A 27,912-nucleotide genomic window follows, 5' to 3' on the forward strand; every position below is an offset into this window, starting at 1 on the left:
AAGAGAATATTTAATCATTCGATTATCTCGATTTTTTGATAATCTCAAATTAGTTGAACTTATTCCCAAAAGCTTCTTAAGAAAGTCGTAAAAACATAACGAACAAAATTTTTGTGCATTTTTTCAAGAGCCTCTAAAGAAAATGCAAAAATATAACAAAAATATCTACCATGGAAATAACTTTTCTTTTAAGAAATTCGTACAAATTCTGTTATTATTTCAGTAGGTATTTTTTACATAAACTTCTAGTACTTTAATTATATACGTACCAGCAAAGGCATTTAATGAAAATTATAATGTTATTGTGCGTTTATGAAGCCACTAGTATTATTGTGCGGGCGACGACCATTTATTCTTTTAGCTTTCGCATTCCAATCCTGTATAAATTTTCACTTCTTTTAAACAAATATTTGAGGTTCGTTAAAATAAATACAAAAAATTTATGGAAGATATGTTTTATTAAAATATAATACACTGAAAATATATTTTCCTTTAAAGCAAATTGAACACAATCATATAACAAACAATATTTATAGAATAGTAAGATGAAAGGGAGGTAAGTTTACAATGAAAATATAATTGTCCAAAGGTAAAGTCATATCATAATCCTAGCTTTCAATCGAATCATTATTATGGATTCCTTTCATCGATTCTAAATTGTTCATGGATATAACAGAATGCATTTTTTATCTTTGTAAGTAATTTCAATTGCATTAAATTTTTGAAAATAGTATAGAGCAAAGATTTATTTTCTCCACAGGTTAGTAAATTAGGATAATGGTATGATATTAACCAATATTTTTATGGACAACTATATTTAAAAATACATATTGTTGGTACCTAATTTGGTAAAAATGATTTTTTTTACTAATCTGGGATAAGTACTTCCTTTCTGCACTGTTTTCCGTACAACAAATAGCTAGTTGACCATTGGGTGCGCTATATTTACTTGTCATACTTAAATTACCATATGCTAAGTAGAATTTGTTGCTCTCAACGGGAAATTAGTTATTTGTCAATGCACGAATAATCCTGCAGAATTAGAAAATAATCCTAAATTGGTAAAAAAAAAATTTGTTAACTTATGCTGATTATGTTTTACACACTCGAGCGGTAAAATCATTCACTTTTTTTATCTTTTTAAATCCCCTCTCGTGTGTAAGTGACAATTTCGGCACTTGTTTATATAATATACAATTCATGAACAATGTTTTCTTAACAATTTTATTTGCCCCTCGGATTAGGTTAATATTATTTGAATAACAACAAATTTAGTCGCTGTGACATTTTGAAAATATGCATAGAACAAAATGGCAGAGATTTTTAAAACCAAAAATTGAAGAATTTATTTAAAATATATGTATTAAAATGTTATAAATATATTTTTATAATTTTCTCAAATGTAAAATTAAAACATTCTTTATTTTATGATTAGAACTAGTGACAATTCACTTGAAGACGATAAAATTCTGGTTTGATAGTTATTAATCATAATGAATCGTTCTATAGCTAAACAGGGTACAGTCAGTTACTATTTATTAATTAAAACAATAAGAATATTTGTTCACAATCGTATTTCCAGCTTCCTGAGTTTGAGTTAAATACGACTCATACTACGAACAACAGTGACCACTATATCCTCATAATCTTAAATAATAATATATGTAACGTATTTCGCCATCTGCTGCCCTAAGTTTCGAACCAGACTTATTAAATTAAGTTTTGGTCTTAAATGATTATTAATAATGCCATCAAACAATTCCAGGTTACGATTTGCGATCAAAATCATAGGATATATCCACACTTGGATAATTCAAAACCTCATAAAAAGCTGAAATAATTTCCAATTATTATTTAAAAAAAATTGAATTTAATCATCTTTCTCATAAAATAAAGATAATGTTATCATTTAATAAAATTATTTTCGCATGATATTAATTCTTAGAATAACTACATAATCTAAGGTTACCAAAACTTTTACGTATTATTCATTATTAATTATTGCTGAATAAAATTAAATTAAGGTTAAATTTCATTAAAATTCCGGATAATAATTGATGCATGTAATTATTCGAAGCATATTTTAAAACAATATAATAACTTGAGAAAATAATTTATTAACTAGTCCAGTCAAAAACAAAACAAATTTTAAAATTTACAATTTAAAAAAATAAAATGGGTAAAAATCAATTTTATTTCAGATTGCTAACACATTTAACCCAAATTGAAAAGAGGTAGAATTTTTTCTAAGCTTAATACAAAACCGTTTATACAAAAAACTATATACAAATATTTTTCACAGTAGGAAAATTGCAAGAATTTTCACAAAATATTTACAACGAAATGGAAGCAATAAATAAATTTTTTTAATATAAATTTAATTACATGATAAACTACGTCTAGAACTTTTTTTCGATGATTTACTTCGCCCTTTTGACGATTTATCTTTTTTCCTAGACGATCCATGTGAAGAATTTGCCGGTGACGATGCATTCGAATTTAAATCAATCGATGAATCTCCTCGAATCATTTCTGAGCTAACATCGTCATTACCTTCAATATCAACATTCATTGAATCTCCTTCACATTTCATAGACTTTCTTTGCTCAATATGGTGGGTGCAATTCACGTTCTTACATTTCTTCTTCGAATGTTTCGTAATTACCCCACAAATTTGCTTCGAATTTGTTAAACTTGACGATGTTGTTGCTCCATACGATGTGGCGCCCATAGAACGTGATACCGCAATATCAGGTTCAGAAGCTTTATGCTTCCGCTTATTGCTACCACGATTATCACGTTTTCGTCGTTTTTTCTCACCACGCCAATCAGCATCATTTTCATCATCGCTTGCCGCATTCGAATAAATACTACTACTATCCATATCCTTCCCATTAATTTTCATATTTGCAATACGTGTACTATTACGCCCAAATCCCATGCAATTATTTAAATGCCAAGCAAATTTAAAAGCGACTAAGCGCTTTTTACATTTGGGACAGACGCATTTTATGGAATCTTGGTTATTAAGCGTAAGATTATCAACTTGTTCTAACTGGGATGGCATCTCTTCGAGATTTAGATGACCACGTTTGTAGCTTCTATGTGCATCGAAACATATTCCTAGAATTATTTCGTCTAATAGCTCCTCGTACAAACTCTCACTAACCACTTCCAAAAGGTTCGGATGTTTTACAATTACATTAAATTGTTCACATGCTTGATTTATATATTTATCGACACTATCTTGTTGACTCATCTTTCGATTAATTTCGAAAAAATGAACCATCAGTTATTTAATTTGTCAATAAATAAAAAACATAACCCTCTTTGATTTTATAAACATATTTTTTATTTTAAACAATATATTGATTTATATCGTTCGAGATTAATCTCGATAATTGGAAAAATAGTTATTATTACAATATTTTTAAATATACATGGCTATCAAAATGTTTCTAGTTTTACAATAGTATACAAAAATTAGTACTTAATATATTAATATTACAATTTATAAACAATATTTTATAATATAATTTCAACAATTACTATACAGAAGAATAATGAAATTATAATTAACCAATAACCTGAAAAAAAAAAACCAAATTTGTTAATATTAAAATATTCAATGTTTATTTCATATTTAGCATTTACCCCAAGTTGAATCTTTACGATCAATTATTCGAATGTTTTGAGTTTCAGTACGAATTCTATTATGTGTTCGGTCCATATTATCAGCTAAATCATCAATAATTTCTAAAATAAAAAAAGATATTTTACATGCAATATAATTTCCTCAATTTTCGTATTATATAAATAAGTATTTCGAATACTATGTAGTCATCATCATTATGAATTAGCTAATCGTAATTACTCGTATATTGTATTTTATATATTATACATATGATTGATGTTTATCGCATCTGGTGTTTAACACAACCAAAAATATTTTAAAATTTGTTAATGATTGACTCCAAAGTAAATTTTGAACTTGAAAAAATGACACAAGCGAATATTCGCATAATTTGCGAAACGCTTACGACCCTTTCCAAGAAGAAATCCTGAGTTCGATTCCTGAGCTGTGTGATTTACCAAAAGTTACTATTATAATATTTTATAAAAAACTGACAGCCCTGTGCTTAGCAGTCTTGATATTTTATGATAAAGACAAAGTATTACAAAATTAGCTCATCATAGTACAAGATCCGAATTAAGGTCGACCTTCACCCATCTGTTTACCGAATGAAAGTTATTTTTTATGAAATGTAAAATATTTACAAATATCCCTGTTGTGGGTTGCCCTAAAAAATATGGTCCAGACAACTTTTAATAAAAATATCAAAACTTGGAAAGCTTGTAAACTTTATTTTTTATACCATGTATATATGAAATATACATAGTATTATAAGTTTAGTCCCAAGTTTGTAACGCCTAAAAATATTGATGCTACAAAAAAAAAATTGGTATAGGTGTTCATAAAATCACCTAATTAATACATTTCCGGTTGTCCGTCCGTCCGTCCGTCTGTGGTCACGATTACTCAAAAACGAAAAGAGATATCAAGCTGAAATTTTTACAGCGTGTTTAGGACGTAAAAAGTGAGGTCAAGTTCGTAAATGAGCAGCATGGGTCAATTGGGTCATGGGTCCGTAGTACCCATCTTGTAAACCGTTAGAGATAGAATAAAAGTTTAAATGTAAAAAATGTTCCTTACAAAAAAATAAACAACTTTTGTTTGAAACATTTTTTTGTAAACATCACTGTTTACCCACGAGGGCGTTAATTAGGTACAAATTTTATAGTATGTATTAATATCAAAGTGAGTATCTTTTGTTATTTACGTGACGTCAAAAAAACAAACGAGTGCGCATCAACACTTGCGCATTATATGAGAATATCAGTTAAATATGTCAGATATGTATGTATGTGAAATGTGACAGAGTTATCAACACTGCCTATACATGGTATTTCAACAATTAACTCAGTCAATTGTTTGTTTTCACTTGTTGACTGATATTTTTTGGACAATCATATAGCACCGTATTTGCAATAAAATTATCTTTATTTATATATGTGAGGCAATAAATTAACAGATGAACGTAATTACTATTCACAACTTGTATAAATGCGAAAATAGTGAACGAAAAGAGGCAGACAGCATAGCTGCTGCATATTCTTTATGGCTTTTACTTTCGAGTAGATCAATATTCGTTAGATATGTAAGTCTGTGAAAAATTTCAAAAAATTTTACTCTTGATATTTTCACTAAAAGTAGTCTTGACCACATTTTTTTAGGCAACCCATTGCAGGGATATTTGTTAACATTTTATATTTAATAAAAAATGACTTTCATTCGGTAAACAGATGGGTGAAGGTCGATCCTAATTGGGATCTTAGACTATCAATACTGATTAAAGACAAGATTTGAACAAAAATTCAATTTATCTGTTAATATTATCTCAACAGATAGTTTGTCATTTGACATATCAATATTTGTATACTGATATTACATATTAGCTTTTCAACATAGACATTTGTTCCTTTATTCAACAAATTTTATCTAATTGTTCTTAAGTGGACAATTAAACAGAATTTATACATACCATTTTGTAGGCCAACCTCAGTGTGAATGGTTTCAGCAATATTTTTTTGTCTTGAAATTATTTCAGACAAATGATCCAATCCCTTATTTTGTTCTGTAAAAGAATTGAAATATTTTAATTACAAACTTGACAATTTAATCTCAAATATAAACCTTCAAGTAATTGTTGTTGTGTTCGTTTTATGTCAGCAACTGAATAAATTTGAGCATTGGATGCAGTCGCAATCGATGTATCTTCTTCTCCAGTTCCCCAGTCTACAGTTCCCAAATCTCGAACATTTTTACTTGCTGTAGTATCACCAAACAAATTACTTCTTTCTTCTGATAATTTGCTTTGATCTTTATGTTGTTCATTAAACAATGAATTCATGTAAACAAACTTCGATTGTAATAATTCAATCTGACGTGTTCTTCGTTCATATTCTTCAGAAGTTCTTTATAATTTAATATTAAGGGCAAATTCATAGCGACAAATATTTCAGCAGACACATTTTCAATTCTTTTGACATTGTAAATAAGATTCTAATTTTGTTTCCATAGCAATTAATTAATATACTTTTGAAATTAATTGTAAGTAGATCGATAATTTCAAACAAGAAACTCAAATTTATCGAAAAAATTGAATTACATACAAAAACGATTCTTATTAATTAAAAAATATCAGTGTCTATGAGACAGTTAGCCTCACGTTTAGATTGCTGAACTAATTCAGCTCAAAATTCACATCAAATCATTCTGAAAAGGTAGGATTTAATTTTTTTAATGGATACTTTTGTAAATTGTTTCAATTCAATTAGAATGAAGTGTTTTGTTCTTAAACATTCTTCCATAATCGTACATTCAATTTTGGTCAACAGTATTGACAAAACTGGACGCGTGGAAGTAAATAGTAACCTAACTAAATCGGGTGTAAGATTGTGGAAGCATATCAAATCGCTGCATCGCGAAAATCCTAATCTTTTCGTGAATAAATAACGTTATCTATTCCATACTACTAATTACGTGCGCGTAAATTATAATAAAAGTGACAGATCATAATTTTCAAACCTTAAAACATAAAATACATAAAACGTGTTAGAAAGCAAAAATTAATAAAGTCAAGATCTAAATTTTATAATTGAACCACTTGGGAGATTTAACTTTAAACCTTTGCGGTATTACGCGTTTAATTCTGCCTAAAAGGATACATTGTTCTATACATAGAAGCTTTATCATTTTTTTGTTTCAACTGCTCAATTTGACCACTGTATTGCTTCAATCCTAACCGAACAGAGGCTGAAAGGCGTGCAAATTGATCCGATGTTCGACGTTCTTTACTCCGGCTATTAAGTTGTTCCATAATATCCCTTTGTAATCTTTCACATGTATCATGTTCCAAGATCCTACAAAAAATATCTCAAATATCTTAAACATTCTAATAATATATCATAAAATTCAAATACCAAGGATCCAAATCATTATCAAAATTGATTAGGGCCATAATGTACAAAACAACATAAACTTAACCCTTACAAATGTCAATTTGACATAAAGGAATTAGTACGAATTTACGTCAGAATTAGTCAAACACAGGTCTGTATTAAACAATTAAATTAAGTTACATGTTAAATTAAAATATTGTCATTAAAATTTATGAAAATATCTAGTTTAATTTAAATTAATTAAAATTTTGATTATTTTATTTATATAAAATTATTCGTAAAAAAAAGTTAGTATTCATTATGATTGAAAAAACATGCGCATTTCAACGAGGTCAAAAACTAGAAAAATAGTATGGTGACATTTATACATTCCATTCATAATATAGTTTGCAAGTGAATAAGTATTTTTCTAGTGTAAAAAAAATTAACAAAATAAAAATTTATGTGAAAATGTTGTTGAATTGTGTGTAGTTATTCTCTATAAAATATTAATTTTTAATAGTTTTGTTTTGACCAGTTATTTTCGTTTTTTTGTTTTTGTTGTGTGAGTGTTTTTCATCTGAAAACTGTTGTATTACGGATTTGTCAATTATTCAGGTAATATATTATTTCTTTTTGCATACCACTGTTTCCATATGTGTTTGATATTTTTATGTTTTCAACTATAACTTTTTCCTTGTTTTTGATTTGAGAGTAGGTGGTTTACATGTAAGCGTAGAATTATTTTGAAGGTGTAAAATAGGATCTTATCAGATAAAGGTAGAATTTTGAGTGTCTGTGAAGGTGTTTTCCTACATATGTTATTGCATTTTCTCTTTATGTTCATTTGTTGTTGTTGTAAACATATTGTTAGTAATTTGATATGTTTATATAATTGAATTATGTTTAAAAATTTGAAGTTTAATTTCCTTGTTGTTCAAGTGTACAATGTGTCCATATTTTGGAGGTACAAAATATTTTTGAAAACGCAAATAAAAATGTTTAGATCAATGAAAATTCGAAGTTGATTTTGAAATTTATTGATCTGGAAACTGGGGCTCATTGTTAAATACTTAATTTAAATAACTACCTTAATAAGGAAAGAAATTCTTTGTTTGGGATACAGTTCATGTATACAGTAGTATGATCTCCTCTTCTTGTGGCTAAAATTTTTACCAAGAATATCCAAATGCTTTGGCTATTTAAAATATATATACCGCTAGATGATGTCACGTCACGGTGCTCCATTTTTTGCACTGGTTGAAATGTATATCGAATTTGGCCAGAATGAGGATAAATTAGGAAGGCTATGTGGCTAACATATTGAACAGTTTTCCATTTCTCGAAACAATCTCGATTGGATCGGTTGTGCACGTGTTTGAATGAGCGTAAATTCTATGCTAGACCGTAACATCAAAAGAGTTTACTACAATTCGTTATCTAAATTGGCTTAGATTAGAAGACGTTGAATGTGATTCAATCCTTTTCTTTCCCGGGAAAAAGCACGCTTTCTTTCAGGATTTCAGGTCATGAATTTTATCACAAACATACACTCAGTTTTTGGCGCGACATTTTATCACGCTTTTCCATTTTCGTAAGTGATTTAAAATACGAAAACTTCTTTGCACATTAATAAATTTTTGTTATCATAAACTGTATTTTTTTTTAAATTTTAGACATAGCCATTATTTTATGATGTTAAAATATTTCAAATTTTTTCATATTTTTCAATGCTATAAAACTGTAATAAAAGTTTGCTAATGATAGAGTAAAAAAAACATACATTTGTTCTGAAAGTATATATTATACGAATAATATTCATAACTTTTTGCAAGTTTTATTTGCATAATAGTCCAAACTACGTCGAAATGACGTAAATTGCATGAGAATTTGATTGTATGATTAAATGTTCTAAAGAAAATACGCATGTTTATGCAGTCTTAACTTGTATTTAAATGGAATTTATGTTAAGATAATTTTACCGGTGTTAAATCCTAAAGAATTAATTTACTTCTGTTTCAAAAAATGATTCTCATTGACATTTTGTTTTTATCAGTGGGAATTTTGCCCTGTATCAGTGGGACATGGATTGAGAAAGCTTTGTTACTGAGAACGTCAGTTTATTTTTGTGGCCAAAAATTTAACTAATGTCTTTTTAATGGACAATCATTTTTGTTAAAATATTCGTTGCGACTGAATTTCTTTCGTGGTTAGTTGAAATTTATAAGTTAATATTCATCCCATAGCATTATATGTACAAAGAAAAAATTAGGGTATAATTTAAGGAAGACAGGAAGATATACGGCGGAGTGAAAGAAAACAGCAAATGGAGAATCCGATACAATATGGACATAACTAATATTTCACAAAATCAAGACATTGCCCGTTTCATCAAAGCTCGCAAAATTGAACGGTTTGGTCACATACAATGCATGGGTGACTCCCGAATGTTTAAACAATTACTAAATGCCAAAGTTTACACCTCGAGAAGAAGAGATAGGCCCAAAATGGGATGAATGGGCAATGTCACGAATGATATCCGAGCTATGAAGATCACAGGATAGTGTTCTAAGACGTAAAACAGAATGTTATGTAGGTCAGTTGTCGAGGAAGCCATGGCTCACCCAGGGCTGTAGTGAAGTCGAAGAGATTGGGGCATAATTTTCCAGGGTCGTATTTACTTCGGCTAGATGAAATGCCAAATGATAAAGGCATTCTAATTGTCAACAGCGAATTCGGATTAGAAAATATTACCTGCAGCTGAATTATTTTCCATTAATAATATAAATATTCAAATTAATTTGTCGACATTCTGACCTTTAAAAAAAACCTTGCATTTTAAATCTAAATGGTATTTTTTATTTGCAAACCATCCGGTATTCATCATACTTATGATCTCATGTGTATAGTCTAGAGAGGTTTTATTAATTAGTTTCTGTTTATTTTGTTCAATATTCGCCACTTACTTTCACAATGAGAATGTTAGGTTATATAAATTTAAATAATCATTACATATATGAAGAATCATAGAAAGAAATAATTGTTTTTAAAAATGCAATAAAGAAATAAACCTTGTAGCGGTATTTAAAATTTTTTTTGGTTAATTCTCTAAATCTAAATTAAGTCTTCTCTATAAATATAATGATGTCACGATTTTTGTGTGTATTAAATTTGATTAGCTATTCGTGTCGTATTCATTTCCAGTTAGTACAGGGTGAAACGTAGTAGTGTGTGATTTTGCTTAAGAATCTTTATGCCTAAGAATTTAAAACTTATGATCATAAATTACTTAAACAAACAAAGCAGTCTTGTTGTTATAATTTGGATCACTCTGTATAGATCTTCGTATCACATTTGGGCTTCACCAAAGAAAATCTCTACTCGATCAATCGTTTAAAGAACCCGAATTTTGTATTTTTCGTGTCAAATTTGGTGCCCTCACGGGTAAAAAGTGATGTTTACGACAAAATGTTTTAAACAAAAGTTGTTTACTACTTTTTACATTTAAACTTTTATTTTACTTTCACAAGCAGGCGGACAGAGAACCGGAAATGGACTAATTAAATGATTATACCAAAATTTTGTTCGTAGCATCAATTTGTTTTCAAGCGTAACAAACTTTTGATATGCATTACATATATACAGGGTTTAAAAATAGTTATTCATTTTCTCGATTTTTTAACTTTTCAAGAAATTGGAGAAGAATTTTTGAAATCGATTTCAGACATTTTCTTAGAAACATGTATCTTATGCTTATCAATGATCATGCGTTTAAAATGACAATATATCCCAAGGCGCGTGGTGTCGTCTTACAGCATGATTATAATAAGTATCAGAATTCACTTTAAATACGGTTTTATGAATTTTCATTATGAAAAATATCATTTTCCCTTGTGGAAATATTATTTTCATTATTAAAATATTTTCCATAAAACTTATTTTAGTAATGTGCTTAAAATTATACGTGGGTTGACCGATTGTTTTCATACCTGAGTCGAAAAACCCAAAAGAAAAAATTGAATTTAATGAGTAGAAAATTAATAAATAATTTCCTAATTCACACACGCGTATAATTTATCATAATTTTTCTAGTCAAAAATTTTCGTACAAAGAGCATATAAGTAAACGGCATGCATTTCTCTTAAATCTAATTGCCCGCTATAGTTATATAATTACGAATAAGCCGAATATAAGGCCTCGCAGCTTATTTTAGAAATGGTGCCCATCGAATAGCTCGTGCAAAAGGGTGGGGCGTTGGTTTTCTAGACAACCATCGTTATTATCTCTCAGAATAGGCTAACCGGTGAACATCACATCCTAAACTTGCCTGTAAGGTCTTATAAACAGTGCCATCATCAACGTGAGGTCTATGCCATTAACTGCCGAACTAAAACTTGAAAGTATTTTATAAATGCCATATGGACTAGTTTTCTATATGGACTTTACCTTGATAGACCGTAGGACACCACGGGTTGTATTAAATGATAAATACATACTTGAAACTTCGTGAGTGGCTTTCTTTTGATGAGGATATCAAACTTTACGGTTTTTTTTTTTCGAAAGTACTGCGTTTGAAACTGAGGATGATGACGTCATATTTGAGTTTTCGGTCTTAAAAATAGCTTCCCCTAGAAGTTTTCTCTAGAATGTACGGTCTACGTAATCAAATACGGAATTCTACGGTTCGCATGGCGCCATAAACTGAAAGTTTTTTTGTTTTGTATAATTCGTTCAGATATGATTAAAAGTAAGATTAAAACATTTTAAAATGTAAAATTAATATATAGCCCTTTTAGGACTAAGTATGGTTAAGGTTATTTGGTATAGACTGTACGAACAAATATCGAGATGCGACTCTGGTTGCGTTAATTAAATTTGACCGGTTTAAAGTTTGCCTACCTTAAAAATCAAAACATTCACTGATATTTTATTTGGGATTAATTACAGTACATTATTAAAATTTTGTATCTAAGTATGTTTCTTCTCATGAGGTCAATTTTTAAGGTCATAACATTTCATAAATTCGGCTATGAAAAAGGTAAATAAACTCATGTTTGTTAAACAGGATCTTAATGAAAAATTAATTAAGCTTAAAGGTAAATACGATCATCCTACACAGGATAACATATCCGGAAATATATGTGTGTGTGATAACTGTTTAATCTCGGAGGAAATTTGTTGCAAATTAATTAGAAATTCTATACAAAATGAATGAAATATCCGATTTATATACGTACTAGCATCACATTGTTTAAATGGACTGGTAGCTAACAACACTTCATTGTCTTATAAAATAATGTCTGCGATTGATACGCATTTATGGAAATATTAGTCATGGATGGCAGAAATTTTCAATTCAAAATTTTCACTACGACCAATTAAAAACTAGATGCAGCGCCAGTAGAGGATTCAAGTAGAATTAATAAATATTGTTTAAGGCTGTTATGTACAAATTTTTGATTAACGTGAAACTTAATTTAATGATTTTTTTAAGAATCCTCTTAAAGATTCATTGGTGGAATAAAAGTACTTTCAAACGAAAGAAAATTTTGCAATTTTTTAATGGGAGGGCACCATTTTAATAGGAGGGTATTTTTACCTTCCCTGGGACTAAGAATTTTTTCTTATTCCACTAAACCTGAGTGTCCAAAATGAAAATTGGGAAAATTAAGAAAATAACCCCTGTAATTTAATACAGAAAAAAATTCTCTGTAGTCTGAAGTATAAACAACTCCTGTTGGAAACATTTTTCCGTAATCTTAATGAATTCAGCAATAATCTAACTTGTAATGGGAATTGGAAATTCATTTTTTCAGTTAATAACTAAATGACAGTATCGTTTATAAGACAATCAAACAAAAGTGTTGTTAGCTTCCAGTCAGTTTAATACAGGAAAAAAATACATATTTGTTGAAATTAATTGGTTTATCATTAATTAGTCATCATAATATTTAAGTAGTACTGTTTTTTTTTATTATCTATATCTTTTTGTATAGTGAAACCTTGCTATAACCAATGAAAGTTAGACTCTATCCACAAGCCGTGGATAGAGTCTGATGCGACCCTTGAGGTCCACAAGAATAACTTCCCAAAAAGTTAAAACGCTGTAAAAAATTTAAAAAATAAAAACTCGCCCGACTCGAAACGATTCAACCGAATGTTATGGAATTCGTCTCGGATCATAAAGCCGTTATAATTCCAAACAGTTTCGGTAGTGTCTACTTAAAGGGTAATCATCACCGACTGACATCTTCAAAAGCGTTCGTTTCTATAATACCACAAGTCACAAGTACACTTGTTGAAAGTGAACTAGTGGCTTTTTAAAAGTTAGTTTTATACTTGTGGGTACTACACATTTAAAGAAATAAGCTAGTGTAGCGCCACTTTCTCATAAATTGACAGTGAACCATTCAGGCTTCCGTATTTGACTTTTTTAAAAATTTTTATATACGTATGAGAGTTAGCAATTAATAACATATAAAAAATTACAAAAATCAATTTTTTTCGCGCCTTTGAAGTATTTCGAGTAATCACAACTAGACTCGAATTTTAAACGATGATATCATTTGGCCAGTCCAATTTATTCCGTAATGAAGTTTCTGTAGCAAATAGATTATGCCACAGTTATTGATTTCATTAATATTACAAATGTTTCATTCTTTTTCTTTTAAAATCATACGAAGTATAAAAAACATGAACATATTATGTTGTTGATAGTTGTCATGTGAAGATTTTATGTATGATATATTTTTTCATGATAAATAATTAAAATTGAATTCATAATGTATGTAATTTTTTGACGTAAGTAATTATATACAAATTTGGAGAGGTTAGAGATAAATTTTTATAAAACACTGTTATTTTTACCTCCATATATTAATACACTAGCTGGGAACTACCCGCTTTGCTGGGCAACATCCCCACTTGCATCCCTACCTCCACATTTCCTTGCGTTGGATAACAGTTTTGTAATGTACACGTCATGCTCTTTTATTTGATACCCCACTTAGGTATATTTGTAAATATTCGATATTTCTTTCCCACTTTCTCGCTACATCTTTCTACCCTCCGTAGGTTAAAAAAATTTCTAAATGTAATTTAAAACATTCTGACCAAGTTTTGAACTATTAAAGCCATAATTGAAAAATATGAATTTTTTATTCATGAACACCCCCTCAACCCCCCTTGTGTGTGGAATTTCGTAAAATCCGTTCTTAGCTGACCTCTACTTGGCAAAAGGAATATTCCTGCCAAATTTCAAGTCTCTAGGTCTTATAGTTCCAGAGATATCGTGATGAGTGACTATCTATATCTATAGAAAGTCTCCTATATATTTATAGATGATCAAGTCTTAACTAATATTATAAAGATGAAAAGTTTGTTTGATTGAACTTCAGAAACTACTGGTTCGAATTTAAAAATACATTTAGTGTTAGATAACTTATTTATCGAGGACTATAGACTTATATACAACATAACACGTTAGCAGTTAACCGGTCGCTTAGCTGTATGATTTAAAAATGGGGTAATTTTGATCCAAAAAGTATAAAAATCAGGTTAATTTAATGATTGGATGCAGAGTTTCTGAGGTATCGAAATATTTGGATCGATTTTAGTCCGTATAACTATTCGACCAGTCATCAAAAGCACCCGATTTTTGTACTTTTTGGGGCAATTACCTTATATACTGAGTTTTATCGAAATCGGAGATAAAAAAATTTCTCGATTTTGTGCAGATTTTTTAATAAGCCCTATGAAAAAATCGAGAAAATCGCAAAAAAATGTTTTGGAATTTGATGAAACTCAATGGATACTGTAATTTTGATCCAAAAAGTATAAAAATCAGGTTAATTTAATGATTGGATGCAGAGCATATTTCAAGAAAATATTCCATGCAAAAAAAAATCCCATTTTTCCACTTGTCCACACAAACTTTAAACACAATTTTGTATACGGATGTTACATATTTGTCTACATCAGGTTTTTTTGTTTTGTTTTAATAACATTATTCTTTTCTGTTTTAATAATAAAAAATAAATTTTTTATTCTGTTTCAAGTATTAAAGGAATAATGAAAATTTATAATTATAAAAAAAAATTTCCTACATTTTATTTCAATTGAAAGTATAATTCAATTATACGATTTCAATTTTTATATATTTTGTTTTATTATCAAGTATATCGCCAGTAAGTGAGTCAGGATAGGACGCCAGGATGATGTACGCCCACGGAATTCCGAAATTCGTTCTCTCTGACCAAACTTGAAATTCAGTCTGGTTTTTTCGGTAAATCACAAACAAATTCAGCGGTTAAAAACTTAAAAATAAAAATCAATTTTGTTGAATACCCAGATTCAAAATCAAATTTTTTTGATAACACAGGCAAATTTGATCCAATCTAATTGGAATTTTTTTTGAAACCCACTAATTTTGGGTCATTCTTTTCAGCTGTAATGCCAGTTTTTCGCTAGTTATAACTTATGTGCTGAATTCCGAAACCGGAGTTCTCCATTCTGGAAACCTATTAGAGCTAGGTTAATTTTGTTAACAAATTTGAAAAGTTTGACATAAATTTAGTAGGATTACATACTTAATTTATCAAAATTGGATAAAATTTGGATGTCATAGAGCAAAAATAAATTTTTTGGATTCTGATTACGTCAAGTTAAAAAATTCGATTTTTTGATAACACAGGCAAAGTTGATCCGATCTTATTGGGATTTTTGTTGAAACCCACTAATTTTAGGTCATTCTTTTCAGCTGTGATGTCAATTTTTCGCTAGCTATCATTTATGTGCCTTATTGCGGTACCAGGACTCCAAATTCTTGAAACTTTAGACCTATTTTAATTTTGGTCACAAATTTGAAAAGTATGACCCAAACTTAGTAGGATTACATACCTGGTTTATCAAAATTGCCAATATGGTACGTTTTGATACCTTTTAATGTACAGCGAATATATTAATAATAATTACAATTTTAATCCAATTTTGTTTGTATTACTTTGTATTATTTACTTTATTTATTATCAACAAAATTTCGATTTTTAAGGTTAATTAGTTCCTTATGCAAAATACCTCAGTATCATTTAGGAGAGTAATGAGTTCCTTTTTTTGGTCGGAAACGTAGAGAGAAATCAATACTTTAATTTGATACTCCATCATTTGAATAAATTTAAAAAGTTTATCAATTAATTGTACAGACTCCCCCATTTTGCCTTTACTCTTATGTTAAATACTATCATTATACGAATTTTCATCAAAATCATTGAGCCGATTCCGATATATATATGGCGCAATCTAAACACTTGCCACCGGCGCTATGCACCCTCGTTTCGTGCCTGATCTTAACGACAAGATCTGGGTGTTTGGCTACGTTAAATATTCTTCTTGTAAAATAATATTAATATTAAAAATTTGCAAATACTTATATAAAAATTTCGATCAAAATTTTTGGTAGCTTTCTAACATAAAATTTATAATTTTAATTCATATCAAATGTCATTGTTGAATGATACCATAAAAATTATATTATAGATAAGGAAATAAAAATATGAAAACTTTCTTTTATACAGAATATTTATTATAAATAATATAAATTGTTATTTATGTCTGGTAAGACTTATTTGTATAGTGTGATACAATTTATTGGTTATGCACCATAGATAGGTATCAAGCAAGTATAATTATATTTTGAATAAATATACCATTTATAATTAAATGAATTAATATTTACATTCATTTATATTACTATAAAACTCATCAAATTATGCATTCAATTGTAAATTATTATAAAAATTACGTTTTTCATTTAAATAATATCGACAGTGTGTTTCTATAACAAACGGTTGTTGTATAGCGTGCTTTAAAAATATTGTGGGAGACTATTGTACCTTGAATCACTATTTGCATCTAGTGTGTTTAAATTCTTTTTAAAAATAAGACAATAAAAAAAAATTTAACAAAAAAACTAGATAAAAATCGATGCATTCCTTTAAGAGCTAGAAAGACACATAGATACACATGATAATCTTATAATCTCTTTTTGCGTTGGAGGTTAAAAATAACTTATGTGCATACATTTAACAAAGCAATTTTGGAAAATAATATTTTTGGAAATTCTTTTGAAAATTTTGCTCTAAGACATCCAAATTTTATCCAATTTTGATAAACCAAGTATGCAATGCTACTTAATTTGAGCCATACTTTTCAAATTTGTGATGAATATTAACCTACCTCTAATACTTTTTAAGAATGAGGAGTCCAAGTCCCGCAATTAGGCACATAAATGATAGCTAGCGAAAAATTGACATCACAGCTGAAAAGAATGACCTAAAATTAGTGGGTTTCAACAAAAATCCCAATAAGATCGGATCAACTTTGCCTGTGTTATCAAAAAATAGAATTTTTTTCGAATTTTTTAACTTTATGATGTCATCAGAATCAAAAAAATTTTATTTTGCTCTATGACATCCAAATTTTAGCCAATTTTGATAAACCAAGTATGCAATGCTACTTAATTTGAGCCATACTTTTCAAATTTGTGATGAATATTAACCTACCTCTAATACTTTTTAAGAATGAGGAGTCCAAGTCCCGCAATTAGGCACATAAATGATAGCTAGCGAAAAATAGACATCACAGCTGAAAAGAATGACCTAAAATTAGTGGGTTTCAACAAAAATCCCAATAAGATCGGATCAACTTTGCCTGTGTTATCAAAAAATAGAATTTTTTTCGAATTTTTTAACTTTATGATGTCATCAGAATCAAAAAAATTTTATTTTGCTCTATGACATCCAAATTTTAGCCAATTTTGATAAACCGAGTATGCAATCCTACTTAATTTGAGCCATACTTTTCAAATTCGCGATGAAAATTTACCTAGCTCTAATATTTTTCAAGAATGTGGTGTCCTGGTCCCGGAATTAAGCACTTAAGTGACAGCTAGCAAAAAATTGACACCACAGTTGAAAAGAATGATCCAATATTAGTGCATTTCAAAAAAAATTCCAATAAGATCGGATCAAATTTGCCTGGGTTATCAAAAAAATCGAATTTTTTAACTTTATGACGTCATCAGAATCCAAAAAATTTTATTTTGCTCTATCACATTCAAATTTTATCCAATTTTGATAAACCATGTATGCAATCCTACTAAATTTGAGCCATACTTTTCAAATTTGTGATGAAAATTAACCTAGCTCTAATATTTATCAAAAATGTGGTGTCCTGGTACCGGTATTAAGCACGTAAGTGACAGCTCATACAGTTTTAAAAGTTGAAAATATAAATATATAAATAAAACGTAACTTATATTGTTTTTTATATGGATATCATAAAATTTGTTAACTGAAATGAAAATATGAATGGATGTATTACTTCTCTGTTTTCACATTATACACTTTTGACATATTTCCCAAGGTAAAATAATTATATCGATTTGTAATGAAGCATAATAAATATTTCCATATGATAAGAAATATATTTTTAGCTCCACGTGAATGTTATTAACAATTTTTAATTATACGTTTTATAAATTTCATTACTGCACGAAAAATTCTTGGTATTTGATAAATTTTCCACGCTAACTCTCAAATATTAACAAACCTTAAGCGACAAAAAATGAAGTGACAAAATATTATTGAATTCTTATTATTAACCTCGAAACCTTCGATGTCACTGTTTAATCAAGTTTAATATTATTAAATAATCTAAAATCATGATAAAATTTTCATTTAAAGTATAAAATTTACGAAATTATTCTTAGGATATGAAAACTTGATAATTAAATACACGAACTCAATACTCCTCCCATTCCACAAGCCTTTCTTCCGCTCCGAGCAGACGCTATCTGTATAAATTTAACGTAAAATAAATTTAAATTTATTATAACTAATCATAAATGTAAATTATTTTGATCATTTATTGAGTTTTATTGTTGAGATATGATGAGTATGTATGCGTATATCACCAGGAGAATTATATTGGCGTTGAAGTTGTAAGAGATAGCTTGAATAAATAGAAAATATGATCGTTAAAACAATTAATATAATATACATCTTTATATTTTCAACATTTCTTAATTTAGCTCAAATTAATTTTAATGAAACTAATTATCTTTTTATTAATTTGTGATTTAAAATTAAATATCGTTCATTTAGTATTTAAATAAAATTATACTATTTTGTATAAAAAAAATATACTCATTTCCATTCATTATTTTATGAATCGATTTATTACTTTTCCATCCCCCCTCCCTCAAAAGAAACAGTTAAATGACAGTGTTTGGATCAAGTAAAAGTTACTCTTGATTCTATGGGTTATTTAATGTCAAAAAGGCTCTTTGTGATTCTTTCGTAAACTTCTTCGTTTTCGGGATATTAACAGAAGGTTTTAAAAACTCCAAAAAGACCATTTTAGAAGCTAAAAAAACAGGGCATATAATTATATTTTTGAGTTTATCAAAATTCTAAAATAATGTTGGAACATCCTTTAATAAAGATCTGAAGACTAATACAGGCTCATTTTTCAATTCTTAAGAAGATGTTTAATTCCCATTATTAACAATGAGTAAGACAGAGACACTAAATATTTCAGTCTTACACATTGTTATTTATAAGAATTATTATAACATCTTTTGCAGAATTAAAAGTTGAGGCTTTAGAATTAAAGAATCTGTATTTTCTTTTCAGAACTTCATAAAGGATGTTCAAACATTATTTTAGAATTTTGATAAGCTCTAAAATATAATTTTAAGACCCGTTTTTCAGCTTTTAAAATGGTCTTTTTGGAGTTTTGCCAAACATTAAACTGTTAATACCTCGAAAACGAAGAAGTTTACGAAAAAATCACAAAGAGCCTTTTTGACGTTAAATAACACATTGAATCAAGAGTAACTTTTACTTGATTCAAAAAAATGTCATTTAACTGTTTCTTTGGATGGGGGGGGGCATACAAAAATTGGACCAATAGGGTTTCTGGCAAGATTCACAATATTAATCTATAAGCTTTTCTGATTAAGAATTAATTGACTGTTCTATTACGATAAATGAATTTTATGATTTTGTATATTACAAATATTTTTGTAAGTGGGTATTAATCTCCGGAACTTGCATAGAAAACGCGTGTTTAATCTCGAAGCTACACATCTTTGTTAGAAATGTCTGGGAAATTGATTATGTGAATCATAGAACTTGTTCCCATTCACATGAACAGCTTGTATGAATTTCGTAAGTTTAAACTCTAAAATTGTTTATTAGCACATTTTTTAATATGCGATTAATTAAAGAAAGACAAAGAATACGGCTAGGGTATTATATTACTTTTTCTATTATCATTTTATTCAACTCTAACTGTACAATTGAACATTTTTTTAAAATAAAATAATATGTGTTTTGAATATTAAAACGAGTAGTGAACAATGATTTTGAAGTTTTTCTGTCAATAAACTTGTAGTTTTTAAACTAAAAACTATAAAATTGCATTCATAGGCCTACTGATACACCACTAAAAACATAGGCGTGTCAGCAGCAGAAGAAATGGGCAGCATTGTAAGGAAATGTTACAATTTTCAAACGAAGTTCCTTAACGCGGCTTGCCATGATGAGCAAACTGACAAAAAACGACACGGAACAAAATGAGGTATACTTTGTGTGTGTATATCCATGGCAACTACGATTTGCTATCCAACTTTGTATTATTTTTATATATTACAACACACGAATTTTGCATTTTTGAACTATTTATATCCAAAACTAGTTATTATGGATACATATGCACAACTAGTTTCGGATGTAAATAGTACAAAAATGTCAAAATTCGTGTACTATAATTATTTACATTAGTTTCTGTACAGCTTCATAAGGAACTTCGTTCCTAACGGGGGTCCCACGATCTCATTCTTTTTTTTAATGAAATAACTATTTTAAGACATTATTATATAGCTGAGTAACATAGATACTACACTTACATTAATGGCATTAAAACATTTTTAAAAATATATAGATTTTCTTCGGTATTTCATAGTATCGGAAAGGGGCAGATTTTGAGTGGCATCGGGAAGAACGTTTCTTAATCCGCCTCTGATTGTATGTATTTAAAACAATCAATTCATACATACGTTATTCAATTTATGTTTAAAAATAAACATTTTCAAAATTTTGTTCAGTCATTATTTTCAAATTTTAATTGATTTTAATTACTTGTCAATTAATTTTTTTTTTATTAAATTTATGATTTTTTGGTATGTGATTGTAGTTATTTTCGTACTAACAATTAATTTATTTTTGTTACAGGATGAGTAATACGAGTAGCAGTACATTTAGTAATACTGTTGCAAGTATAGCTGTAACAGCAGCTTCCTTAGCTTTAAATATTACAAGTACAATTGGTGCTGAAACAGATAATTCATCGGCATCAATTTTATCATCCACAACGCCATCAACGCCGGCCGCATCTATATCATCCTCCACAGTACCACCCGTACATGCTCAAGTCCCTGCCACTAATATATTTTTACAAACAAAAGTTTGTCAGGGTATTGCTGGATTCTTTGTATGGGCTGCATTATTCCTAACATGTCAACAGGTTAGTCATATATTTTAGAACTAAAATAACAATATTTCAATTTAACTAATTAAAACAATATTGGTTGGGTTCAATCTTTTTTTGGATTTCAAATCATAAAGATAATATATACAGGATTCCCGTAACTCGATGGACATAGCTTAAGCGCGTATTCTTTAAACAATTTTAATTCGAAAATTCTTTTTATACTTATACTACTTTTGTCCAAAACCAAAATAGTTAATGAGTTATGGGCACTGATATTGTTTTGTACACTAGTCTAGAGGGTCTATTTTCGACCATATTAAGAACAGCTTCTAATGCCCTAAAGCTAAATCGACTCATATACCACTCTATATAAAAACATTATGGCATTATTTTATAAAATTCGTTACAATATTACAAGTAAATCTTTTTTTCTTTTTTTGAGCTTTCATCAAGAACAAAATATGAATTTTTATGAGTTTTGATTAGTTCTCTGCCATTTTTCAAACCTTCACTTTGGTATTTATATGATATGATGTATAGTTTTTCAGACATTACTATTCATCTCTGACAAGATAGGTATCATCATCGTTGTAAATCAGAATGAAAATATAGACGAAGTTTTTCAATTTTGTGTCTTTTTTCTTTTTTGTAAACTAACATTTTTCTACGTAACAACTTGAGCGTCATACATACAAAATATTATTTCTCGTGAGAGCAATTCTTTATATATTTTATAAACATATATACTTCAGGTTCAGGAGCCGTCCGTAGCAAATTGTCTCCTAATATAATCAGTTCCTAAGTCCGCATCAAAGTATCATTACCGCTCTCTGGAATTTCTTTCTTCAGCTCAAAATTTGTTTTATGATTTTATTGTGTTTAAAGTGGCATAGTAATTAATAAGTGTTAAAGGAATCGAAAACTTTGAGAAATGGAACCTTTTATGAAATTTTTCTTTTCTGAGATAAAGTTTTGAAAATTCCTCTTTTATCGATACGACTACAGAAACTGCATAATATTTCAGAAATTTCGCTAAGACCTTTATTTTGTCCTAAAGTAAGTGTAACTTTTCAAATTCACAATGAAAATTTCAATAAATGTTAAATAGATTTCGAATACAGAAAAAATTCATTTCTGGAAAAATTCTTTAACCCGACTTGTGAGGATCACTGAACTGGTAGAAATCGTCACGGAAGATAATAAGGCAGGGGGTGTGTGTGCGCTTACGCAAAAATTCTTTTTGATAACTATTAAATTATAGACCAATCGAATTGAAGAGTCATATAAAAAAGTCCCTTTGTGAATCAATGTACCATGTAGAAAACACTAATAAATTAAATAGTATTTCTAATTTAATGTCCTGGCAAACATTAGTTTGTTTTTTTGAATTGACGAAAAACCGAAAGGAACTTTTTTCTTGACGGGGTGCTTCTACCCTTTTTTATTTTTATTACATTCGACCAACGTAAACTCTTTTTTATCGGATTTAAAAACTGTAAAAATGAAAATTAATCTTAACTATGATTTATGAGAGTTAACTACGATTGGCTCTCTTACTAAACTGTAAGTACTTCCTTAACCAATGTAAGTACTAACGTATATGCTATTTATATTTTTCAGTTCTAGAAAATTTACTGTATATTTTACAAAATAGTTTTTTTTGCAGACTATTTGTTACATAAACATAAGTTACTGGAAAATAAATTTACGAAATCGATGAATGAAAAACTTTAGGGAGAAATATGTTAGTATTTGTATATATAATTTGTTTGCATTTTCGAAACTCGTATGTTTTGCAATATCATTAGTGTCTTGGATTATTCGATGACGATAATTTTTCGAAGTGGAATTACCATGAGTAAATATTTTAGATATGTAATTTGTTTTACGTGTTAAAGCAAAATTGTTATTTTTTCTTATTGCAGCTTAGTTTTTTTTAAGATACTGTGCTAAAAAACACTGTAATTTACACTGGAAAAAAATGAATATAATGACAACTTCATCCAGAAGTTAGCCGTTTCATATTGAAATAAAATAAAAATACTTTCAAACAATGTCCTAATGATTGGAACAAGTAGAGCTAAATATTCTTATGTATAATGGGATTGAATTTAAAATATGAATTCATTGATACAAAATCACTGAAGTTAAATAAACAAAATCATTACTTTTATGAAAGAAATTGATTTTAGTTTTAAGTCATGCATTTTATTGATGGAAAATAAAATTGTACGTAATTGGAATATATATTCGTGTAGAAACACCTCCCTCTTCCCTAAAATTTTCATAATTGGTGCAACTTAGTCCAACTTCATATATATAAAAAGCAAGTCTTCTATCCAAAATTGCCCTTGACGATCGTACATTCTTAAAGTTTTATTTTTTTTTGCAATTCTAACAAACAGCCAATGAAAATACGTTCGTGTTTTTTAAGTAAAAACTAAACAGCTTTAGATGAAATTTTTTTTCTGAGAGTAATTTTTTATGTAATTGTCTATAATTCCTATACACCTTGTATTTAGTAACATATACGTAATGGACTGGACGTGAGTAGCAAAAATCATTTTTTATGTTTCCATCTTGTTCGTCAGAAAATCTCCTTACAAACATTCTTCGTGCTAGAAAAACTAAGTAGGAAAGTATAAGAACTCTTGACTTCGTGTTGCATTTTAGTGTTGTAGCTGAGTTTTTTTTTTTTTTTTTTGTGTACTATGATGCAATACATTTTTCACTGGTGAGTAGACACGTGATGTGTTAGTTTTTCTTTTCTAGAGTAGCAAGTCTATTCAAAAAAACTTGTTTTCACATAAAGATAAATAGTTATTTTAACACAAGAAAATGAACTTTGTTAATTTAAAAGTTGTTGCTTTTTTTTTTGCTATATAGCTATGGGCTAAAAAGAGGTAGAAGGTATAATTACTTTTGATTCGTCAAAGTTAATTATATTAGATGAAATGTTTTGTAATTGAAAGGTTACGTTGAAAACTTGTTAATTGTACTAGAATTTTCATCCAGAAATTTTTGTGATAAATGTTCAATCGTTCGTACATACCCGAAGGGAGAAAAGTTTTTCTTCATTGATCACCATAAATGATATATTTAAAAAATAAAACATGGTAAATTGATTAAATCAAGAATGAAAAGAAAATTTAGAAAAAATTTTTTTTATTACATACATTTGTTACTCCCTTGTCACAAAAAATAAATTCAAAAACAATCTTTTATAAGCGGATAAAATTGATTTTAATTAACCAAAAATATATTTTTGAATTTTTATCATATCAAGTTTAAATGATCATGTTATTATCAATCAAGGACAAACTTTTAAAGTATTTAAATGACTTTTTTGTTGCAACTACTGTAGAATTTTAAGCAAACTGTAAAAGTTTCGTAGCTTTAGTTTATAGCTTGTAGAGAATTCATATTTTAAGTTTAATATATTTCAGGTATTTTGGTTTGAAGTCTTAAGTTAACAGAATTCCGTTGTATCCTTAGTAATATTTAATTTTCTGCATTAAAATATAATCAGTTGATAAAATCTATGATTTTTGTTTTTCAAACTGTATCAAATAACCAAAAATTTCCCAAAAAAAAAAAAATGAATTATTCGAAAATCGAAATTGGCCATTTACGAATAAAATTTCAAACAAAAGTTGTTTATTTGTTTATAAGGAAAATTTTTTACATTTAAACTTTTGTTCTATCTTTAATGGTTTACAAAATGGGTCCTACGGACCCAAGACCTACTTCACTTATGTTACTCTTTTACGAACTCGATCTCACTTTTTATATCCTGAGCAAGCCATAAAAATTTCAGCTTGATATATTTTTTCGATTTTGATCTATCGTGCTGACAGACAGACAGACGGACAAACAGATGGACAGAGAGTCGAAAATGGACTAATTAGGTGATTTTATGAACACCTATACCAAAATTTTGTTCGTAGCATCAATATTTTTAAGCGTTACAAACTTGAGACCAAACTTAGTATATCTTGATATATTTCATACATACATGGTATAAAAACAGAAAATAATTAATTCTTTGGGGACAGACTGTCTCTTTGTTACGACCTACTTTAAGAAGTGTACCGAAAATAGGTCTTTTAGTACTGGGAAACTTAACAAATTGAAGAAAAGATGAACAAATTTACATAACTAGAATCAGTGTTGCAAACTTTCAATTCTTAAGCCTACTAAACAGACGATAAATTTTTATCACAAAACTCTCAATAATTAGCGTAAAATGATATTAAAATATTCTATTAGTTTTAGTAGTAAAATTACTGCGTTGGCAACACTGACTAGAACGTCGTACAGTTTTAATAAAATACTTTTTAATCTATTTGTGTCATAACAATGTCATAAACATAAAGCTCTACTTTCAATAGATTGAGTTTTACAGAAAACAGCAAAAATTTTTTTTTTTTTTGCAACAAGCTATTTAATTAAAATTGTAATAGAAAATTAATTAATTTATTTATATAATGCACAATACTAATTGTACTGTGTAACTGCGTGTATGTACATACTTTATATTTAAAATAGAAAAACAAAATGATAGTTTTTATAAAATCATGTCATGTTTTTATTTTCGTGGAATGTAATCATATATATTTTATCCATGAATTAATTCATTAATTAAGAAAAATTTATTTATTTAGCAGGAAACATTGAATTGTTCATTTTTCAGTGGGATATCGCCTAAAATTTTTGTTTTAAAAAACTGTTTTTGAGAATATGTTAAACAATTAAGCATAACACAATTCAAAGAATTTTCAAGAGTTGCAGCAGTTTGAAGCGAATTTAACTTTTAATTGCTCAGTAGCATTTTTGTACCTGATTCCTACTTTTGTTTTCAAAAGAGCCTTTCGGGCTCATATTATATTCGTTATGACAAAACCATTGATCTCGACTGGTTTTTCTCGAAGGTAGTTAGTAGTACACAAGTATTAACAGAAGTAAAAAATTTTCCTTTTTATACTATGTATATATGTAATATATATCAAGGTATACTTAGTTTAGTCAAGGTATACCAAGTTTGTAACGCTTAAAAATAATGATAAAAAACAAAATTTTGGTATAAGTATTCATAAAATCACCTAATTAGTCCATTTCGGGTTGTCTGTCTGTCATCACGATAATTCAAAAACGAAAAGCTCTTGATCAAGTTGAAATTTTTATAGCGTGGCTTAGGACGTAAAAAGTGGGACCGAGTTCGTAAATAAGCAACATAGATCAATTGGATCTTACATGAGTATCTCTTAAATTTAGTACTCTTAAATTTATTTATTGTAACACTTCTCTCACTTCGTGTGAAAACTTTATGATTATACTCGTAGCAAATGCTAGGAAAAATGTGCATCAATGTAAACGATCGAAGTAGGCAAGAATTGTTTTTGTTAGGAATCTCTAAAATTTTTAGCCGATTATCATATTACTCGACGAAAATTCATCCGCAAACCATTAAATCCATATTCCATAAAAAAATCAAAAACTTTTCGCATATTCTCAAAAGATACATTTTTCTGACGTAAAAAACTCCTGCTCCATTAAAAATGCTATTTTGATTGTAGGCGCGATACTTTTGCACTGATTGACAAACATTTGTCATGTCAATAACATCAATTTAATTTAAAAATAAAGCTCTCCAAATATATTCTACCTAATAAAACGTTTTTAAATGACTCACTCAATATTATAAATATGATTTAAAATATAATACCACAAAATTGTCTTGCACTTTTTATATTTTATTGCATACAAAGCTCTAAGGTGGGTCGAGTCGTTTATAAATAAAATGTACTAATTTCTTAAGAGCTTTTAAATTTTTTTTTTTTTTAAATAATAGTTCACTTGAAATAATAATCAATATGATACAAGGATCTGTATAGTTTTATATTCTATGAGGTCATATTTTGTACTGGTTGTTGATTGTAAGTCGTTAGTTTATTATGGTAATGGAGCCACATTACTATTAAATTGTTTACGAAACACTTGAGTGAAATATTATGAATGAAAATTTTATGTTTTAATTTATTCTTTTCACATTTTATTATACCATACATATATGTAATATATATCAAGGTATACTAAGTTTAGACCCAAGTTTGTAACGCTTAAAAATATTGATGCTACACACAAAATTTTGGTGTAGGTGTTCATAAAATCCCCTAATTAGTCCATTTCCGGCTGTCCGTCTGTCTGTCTGCCAACTCTATAACTCAAAAACGAAAAAAGATATCAAGCTGAAGTTATTATTATACCATTTATATGAAATATAACAAGGTATACTTAGTTTAGTTTCAACGCTTAAAAATATTGATACTATGAACACAATTTTGGTATAGGTGTTCA

At 28.4% G+C, this 27,912-nt stretch overlaps 3 protein-coding genes across 5 annotated transcripts in view; 1 reads left to right on the plus strand and 2 right to left on the minus strand.

Annotated features, from left to right (window-relative positions):
* Positions 1-2,320: 2,320 nt before the first annotated feature.
* LOC123298306 (SAGA-associated factor 11 homolog) lies at positions 2,321-3,337 on the minus strand. The gene has a single exon (XM_044880273.1). The coding sequence runs from the start codon at positions 3,287-3,289 to the stop codon at positions 2,378-2,380; it is 912 nt and encodes a 303-aa protein (XP_044736208.1). The 5' UTR covers positions 3,290-3,337; the 3' UTR covers positions 2,321-2,377.
* Positions 3,338-3,445: 108 nt separating this feature from the next.
* LOC123298377 (syntaxin-8) lies at positions 3,446-7,143 on the minus strand. The gene is made up of 6 exons (XM_044880366.1): positions 7,045-7,143; positions 6,790-6,984; positions 5,756-6,036; positions 5,604-5,696; positions 3,655-3,756; positions 3,446-3,587 (listed from the first exon to the last, which is right to left on the minus strand). Exons 1-6 carry the CDS (start codon positions 7,080-7,082, stop codon positions 3,526-3,528), a joined length of 771 nt encoding a protein of 256 aa, XP_044736301.1. The 5' UTR covers positions 7,083-7,143; the 3' UTR covers positions 3,446-3,525.
* A 263-nt stretch (positions 7,144-7,406) lies between these two features.
* The window catches only part of LOC123297527 (transmembrane protein 184B), a 63,047-nt gene continuing 42,541 nt past the window's right edge, over positions 7,407-27,912 (plus strand). For 2 of the 3 annotated variants that reach the window (XM_044879222.1, XM_044879221.1), the window contains exons 1-2: positions 7,407-7,620; positions 21,297-21,588. In XM_044879222.1, the coding sequence (XP_044735157.1) occupies positions 21,298-21,588 (291 nt within the window). In that variant the 5' untranslated portion in view covers positions 7,407-7,620; position 21,297. The remainder of the gene's footprint in view (positions 7,621-21,296; positions 21,589-27,912) is intronic. The other variant, XM_044879223.1, reaches the window with a different exon arrangement.

Source organism: Chrysoperla carnea, chromosome 4, assembly GCF_905475395.1.
Source record: "Chrysoperla carnea chromosome 4, inChrCarn1.1, whole genome shotgun sequence".
NCBI lineage: Eukaryota > Metazoa > Arthropoda > Insecta > Neuroptera > Chrysopidae > Chrysoperla > Chrysoperla carnea.